Source organism: Sinocyclocheilus rhinocerous, unplaced genomic scaffold (assembly GCF_001515625.1).
Source record: "Sinocyclocheilus rhinocerous isolate Xijiao unplaced genomic scaffold, SAMN03320098_v1.1 scaffold2187, whole genome shotgun sequence".
NCBI lineage: Eukaryota > Metazoa > Chordata > Actinopteri > Cypriniformes > Cyprinidae > Sinocyclocheilus > Sinocyclocheilus rhinocerous.
The window spans coordinates 327,114-333,982 of NW_015641598.1; the positions used below are offsets into that span (position 1 = coordinate 327,114).

Sequence of the window (6,869 nt, forward strand, 5' to 3'; positions counted from 1 at the left end):
GCCTATTGCTTGGCCATAATTTTTTAACTATAAAGTGTATTTTGGGAGAATATACATTACAGTATTCAAGACTTACAGGGGGTTTGATAAAGCTGTTATGGTTAAAGTGGCAGACAGTTATGAAACCTTGAAATATCAGCGCTGTGCATGCAGTGTCTGGGTCGATATTTGCGCAGGTGTCTGCCTGTGAGTTTGTTGACTGATTTGATCCCTCAAGGCCTCTGGCTCTACTTGTTGTTTGAAATGATCTCATTAAAATCCTGTTTTTTTTCTTGTACGATACTTGCAAATTCTCTATAAGCAATGCACGCAGTGCTGTGTGATGTGTTTTTGGTGTTTTGATCACAGATAACACAGTTAAATTCAATGACTCTTGTAAAACTGATACAGTAGCACTGATTGGATGAGTCTCAGCACCTTTAAAGAGAAATGTTTGCGCCATTTCTACAAATAAATCTTTAGATGTACTGTATGTTGATGAGCGCTTTGGTTGACACTAATGGGACATTTGCTATTTGAAATGTCTGTTTTGAAAGTCATGAATGTGTCTGATTACCATGTCAGAAACCCTTGTGTTTACTTGGGCCTGCTGTAGCCCACTCAAACATACCATACGAATCTAATGCACACATTTCAGGGGCTTTCCCAACTCCCTGTGTAATGTTTGCGCTCTGCTCGTCAGGCCTCGGCTATTCCTGACTAGTCCTAGTCCTCAGGGAACCTTGTATGTCAAATAAAAAACGGGTAATTGACACAAAATATTATCTGCTGCTGAGAGACATTTGTGAACTCTGTTAGTACTTCAGCAGATGTTTGCTTGGGATTTATTGTGTCTTTGATGCCCACCTCTAAATGCACAGTTGTTTTGCAGAACAGCATGTTCAGTCGTTTTCTCGTCTCTCTAGAGTCGTCATATTTGGAATAATTTGACATTCAAACAAACCCTTCGGCTTCATATGGTGTAATGTGGTGTAATGTGTCTGATGTGTTCAATGCCCTGTAACCTAAAAATGACCACATTGAGCAAAAACGTTTATGGACAGCGTTGTGTAGTGCTAGCTAAAGACTTTATAAGATTTAAAGGGGTCAAATTACGAGGAATCAAATGTTCCTTGATCTTTTTTCCTCCCAGTCCAAAAGGGAGTCAATCAAAATTAAGCTAAAAAAAAAAAAAAAGATTTTAAAATCAGAAACGTCACACATGACCACATTTACATGTCATTGACCTATATTTGGCCCGTACAGTCGCAGTGAGGTAATGCGGAGGAAGTAGGATAGATGCTATCATTCTTAAACAATAGAGAAATTAATCAAGAGTAAAATTACTAGCTCTGTGTTATAATTGAGTCTGTTTTACAGTGGCATGTCTCAACGTGCATTTTTTTGTAATATATGTAGGCTTTGCAGACATGCACTGTCAGAAAAATGTGCAAAAATTGTACCTTTTAAGGGTACCCTTAAAATGTCAACTTTGTACCTTATTTACCCCTATGAAAAAGGTTCAAAGTAGTACCTTAAGGGAGAAGTTAAAGATGTAGTTTGTTTCTTCACTGGAACAGATGTGCTTTACGTCACTTGCTCAACAATGGATCCTCTGCAGTGAATGGGTGCCGTCAGAATGAGAGTCCAAACAGCTGATGAAAACATCATAATAATCCACAAGTAATCCACACCACTCCAGACCATCAGTTAATGTCTTGAGAAGTGAAAAGCTGCATGTTTGTAATAAACCAATCCATCATTAAGACATTTTTAAGTTCAAACCTTTGCTTCCGGATAAAATGATTCCTCTATCCATAATATTGCTTCCTTAAGTGAAAAAGACATCTTGTCTGAATCAGGAGAGAAATATACACAGATCAAGCACCATTTACAAGTGAAAACAGTTCAAAACACAGCTTTTGCCTTCACAAGATGTTATTTGATGGACTATTTGTGGATTATTGTGATGTTTTTATCCGCTGTTTGGACTCTAATTCTGACGGCACCCATTCACTGCAGAGGATCCATTGGTGATCAAGTGATGCAATGCTACATTTCTCCAAATCTGTTCTGATGAAGAAACAAACTCATCTATAGCTTGGATGGAAAATCTTGGAACTTTTTCATTTTTGGGTTAACTATTCCTTTAAGGACACACATTACTACTAAAAGTATGAAATATGCACCCTTTATAAGTTAATATGGTATAAAGTTGTTATTTTAAGGGTACTGCCCTACTGACAAGCTGTTACCCTTAAAGATAATAATTTTGCACATTATATGTGTGTGTGTTGTTGAAGGATGGGGTTAAAAACTTCATTGGACGTGACAGCAGAGCTACAGGCCTTGTTTAAGTGCTTATTTCACATGCAAAGAGGGTTTTTAGAAGTCTTAAAGTCACAGCATCTAATAAAGAGCTTGTTTAGAGGCCTGAAACATACTGGATGCAATTACATGCATGCAAATGCAAACTGGTGTTACACTGTGTTCCAAAATATGTCAGACCGCGCAAATCATAATGCAATGCAAGTATACAGTATACAGTAGTGCATTCAACTGTTTTTCTGTTATCTTGGAGCATTAGTGTCTGCATATGTGAAGTTGTGCAAAATATGTTTGTGGCTTATGGATCAGACATGGTATGAAAAATTATCACTAAGTTATGACTATTGTGAATGCAAACATTACTAATGGACCTCAAAGAGAGACTGTGACAGAAACTGTGATGGCAGTCAGCCTCAAAACTGAGACGGTGACTTTGTTTCTCAACACTTGCTGCATTTAAAGAGACCAACACCATGCTCCTCCTCCTCGGCTCCCTCAGAGCTTCATCCTCGTCCGCTGGAATGAATGAATCACATTACTCCAGTGTCTTGTGACTTGTGTGTAAAGTGCATCCAAGGCCTCTCATTAAATAGCTGCTTATTTGAGTGGAGAAGAATGAATGTCTTTCAGGCATCATCATGCAACATTTTCAGTGCAAATACTGCGTTTTCCATGAGAACTAAAGCTACTCGTTTTTCATTTACAGTTAAAATTGTTAAAGCAAACCGCTGTTTTGATGCAAATAATACCGTGTGAAAACAGATCTGTGAACCTGGAGGATGCAACTGAACTCTGGTTCATACCAAGCAATCAAAATGTGTGCAAACAGACTGATGATTTAGTGTTTCTGTTTTAGAGCAGATTTTTGAGCACAGCAGGTGAGATTGAGTAACTGAGCGTGTGTTATGTTATGTCTGATCACAGCTATTTTTTACATTCTCTTACAGGCATACAAGTAAAGCTAGTATGTGCTTGAATGGGGAAAGAAATCGTGCAGATCTGTTTGTCAAGATTTAATTTTAGCGACATCAACAACAACAGAATATGACAACATTTGTATTATTTCAAGGTTTACTCTAATATTTACATTGAAAATATCCATTAAATTCATTTTGTGGACATACTTGAGAAAAACATATGGAGTAGGCACCTATTTAAATGGACAGTGCACCTAAATATCACCCTCATGTTGTATCCAAACTTATATGCTGTTATTTTTGCTGACATGTTAACTCTTTCCCCACCATTGATGTAATTTTCTGTCATTTATGAGACAACGCTTCCCTGCCATTGACAGAATTTTCCGGCTTTTCATGTTTTCACTGTTATACGCATCTTCTGAAAGAGTACTGAATGTCTGGATCAAAACATGGTGAAGTAGTAGCAGCAACAAGTAATCGCATGTTAGCAGATGCATATGTAACGCGATCATCAAGAATTAAACATCATATAAATCAAAATTTACCAAATGAAAATGTGTTTTGAGCATCGTTTTGAAACAGATCCAGACATAGTCTTTGACAAAAACGCAATATTCTTAGCTTTTTTTGTGTAAAATGTTGCTCTTTTAATGAAACGTGCCCACATTCAGGTGTTGATTAAAAAATAATGCATGAAGGTAGAATAAAATGTGTTTTCTTGTTTAAAAGCAGATGCCCTGTTATTTCTTTCGGCATATTGCATGTTCAGATATTAATTCAACAAAATATTCTGAGGGCCATGAATTTTTGTGAAAATGATGAAAAATGCTGGCAGGCAAAGTGTTAATTATTTCTTAACTCTTAAATTCCACAGAGCATTTCTATTATTATAAGAGGTGATACATTCATATTTTAAACCTGTTTTGTCCTTTTTTTCAACAGGAGATCATCGAAAAGCAAAGCACCTCCTCCTCCTCCTGTCCTGAAAGGCCTGGATGCTCCACTGCTGAGCCACAAGCTCCCAGCGTACCCTCACCCTGCCATGGAGCAGGAGGAGAATCTGCTGGATCAGGACCTGACTCTCACCGTGGTCCTTCCTGAAGGGCTGGAGAAGACTATGGTCGTCCATGGCAGGTGAGGGGTTTGTTGGTTGTGTTTTTTATACAGCTGGACATTTAGGCTACGTTTACACGACAACGGAAACGGAAAAGTTTTTCCCTTGCGTTTTTAAAAAGTTTCACGTATACACGACAGCGTTTTCAAAACGATTCGCGTTTACACATATCCGCGAAAACGGCCAAAAACACTGTATTACGTATGCCAGGCCAGTAGTTGGCGCTGTCACCTTGTTAGTAAACGGTACCTGTAGGGAAGTGACGATTATATGATGCGTCTCCGCTGTTGGTTGTAATAAGTAAAATGAGTACAATAAGTAAATCCACACTTTGCTGAAGAAGCGTTAGCAAACTCTTGAGCATCAACAACAGTATCATATATTCCGCCATTGTTGTGTATGTTTGTTCGTGCTTGCCTTTAAAATCGACATGCACTGCACATGTCTACATACCTAACACGTACTACGCACGTGCATGACGTCACCGTTTTCAAAGATTCCCGTTTTGGGTGTTTACGCAGAAACGATAACGGTGGCGTTTTCAAAAACTTGCACTTTGAAACCCGTTTTCAAAAATATGCATTTTCAGTCCCCAAAACGCCGTTGTCGTGTAAACGAACAGGCAAAACGCATAAAAAGTTTCCCGTTTTTGGCTGAAAATGTTGTTGTGTAAACGGCCCCTCAAACTGCTGGAGTGGTTGGTATGCAGACAACTTGGTAAAGATGCTGCAGTTTCTTATGTTCAAAGAGAAGAGGTGTCAAAGAAATTTAACTTTGTAGTTGTGGTTTCCATTTGTCCCTAAATATTTTTCAAAGACTGTAAAGTTATAAATAGTACAAAAGTGTCAGAATTATTCTTTGCATTTTAAGTAGATTCACGCTACTTTCTCCCCATTTGCTAACTGCAAATGTTTAGTTAATTTAGTTTTTTTTTATATATTCATTAGTATTTTTTTTTTTTATATTTTGTATTATTTTATTTAGTTTTCAGTTTGTGATTTTGATATATTTAAATATTTTCATTTATTTATTTTTTTGTTGTTTTAAATATTTCTGTTTGACTATATTTTTATTTCAGATTTAGCTGTGGTTCAACTTCAACTTATTTTTAAGTAGTTGACGAGGCAACATTTAAAGTGTTTAAAATGTAAACACTTGTTTAATGTTTAAAAAAAAAGCATTTAAAGTTTTTCATCTAATATTTTTATTTGATTTATTTCAGCTTTATTTCAGTTACTGAATTTTCGATTGTTTTAGTTTTAGTTATCAACAACAACACTCACTCATTAGCAGCAAAATTTCAAAAAATTGCACCCATTTACTGCTCCATAGTTCTTTTAAAATGTGTGTGTTTATGTCCAGGTATTATTTTTGTAAGCATAAATATAGCTAATACATTTAAAAATTAATATAACTAATAAACTGCACAGCATTGTTCTCTGCAGACAACACTGAAAAAATTAGTAGAAACCGTGTGTTGACTTCGGTTGACATTGGAGTTTTCCTCCATCTTGAATTAATAATTGCCAAATATTTTAGACAAATAACATTAAAAACAGATCAGAATATACAGATGTGCTTGAGGAATTTGTTGGCTAACCTTCAGACACAAGCCTGGACATTTGTTGCTTTTGCAAAACTTTTTATTAGGACACGATGCCAAAAACGTTGTGGCAACATTAACATTGTGTCCGCTTTCTCAAATGACCACTGCTCACAGATCATCTCTTCTGAACTTATAAATCTAGTCCTTTACTTATTCAAATAGCACTGTTCAGAGAGTTCATCATGATGTAATCCTGTTGCCTTAAAACTATTTTGAACATGGTGCATGTTTGGCAGGACAGGATAAACATTGCAAAAATCACGGTTTGAGCATGAGTGCATAAAAACTCCGATTTACTCGCAGCTGTGTCCATTTCTGTAGCTCTAACAACCTGAACCGTTACGGATTATTATAGTAACTTAATATAAGAATTCTCAATTTTACGGAACTTTATTTTTAATGAATATTGTACACGTGCATGGAAGGGGTTAATCTCTGAGCTGAGCTGTATATGAGATCATGAAGCTTCTCAGATGATTGCTGTTATGAAACTAATCAGATGATTGCTGCGGTGAGTCAGCTGGGTGGGGCAGCGTGTTTCTCAAAGCTCCTGCAACAAATTAGGCTTGGTTTGGGTACAAGGCATGAGATGACGTTAGAGTAATCCTGCATCTTTGTTACACTGTTTGTGATTATCATGATTTCCGCAGTTGGATCCTTTGCTCAAATGACCTGCTGTACTCTCTGTGCCGTGCTTAGTGGTGTTTTCTGTCCCCAACAATTCATCTCAAATGTTAAAGGTCAGAGGGACCTTTGCCAAAAGGACATTTTTTAAAGTGGGATTTATTTAAGATTGGCCAAATAGCATTACTTTTGTATTTTGCTCCAGTTCTGCATTACCCCTTGCAATAATTGCAAAATATAAATTTGGTAACAACTAAAAAAAAAAAAAAATAATAATAAATAAAAATAGTAAATAAAT

At 36.6% G+C, this 6,869-nt stretch overlaps 1 protein-coding gene across 5 annotated transcripts in view; it reads left to right on the top strand.

The window, feature by feature from the left end:
- Window positions 1–6,869, top strand: part of cobll1b (cordon-bleu WH2 repeat protein-like 1b) — a 61,467-nt gene that overhangs the window by 36,489 nt on the left and 18,109 nt on the right. For all 5 annotated transcript variants that reach the window (XM_016571923.1, XM_016571922.1, XM_016571920.1 and 2 more), the window contains one exon: window positions 4,170–4,361. In XM_016571923.1, the coding sequence (XP_016427409.1) occupies window positions 4,170–4,361 (192 nt within the window). The remainder of the gene's footprint in view (window positions 1–4,169; window positions 4,362–6,869) is intronic.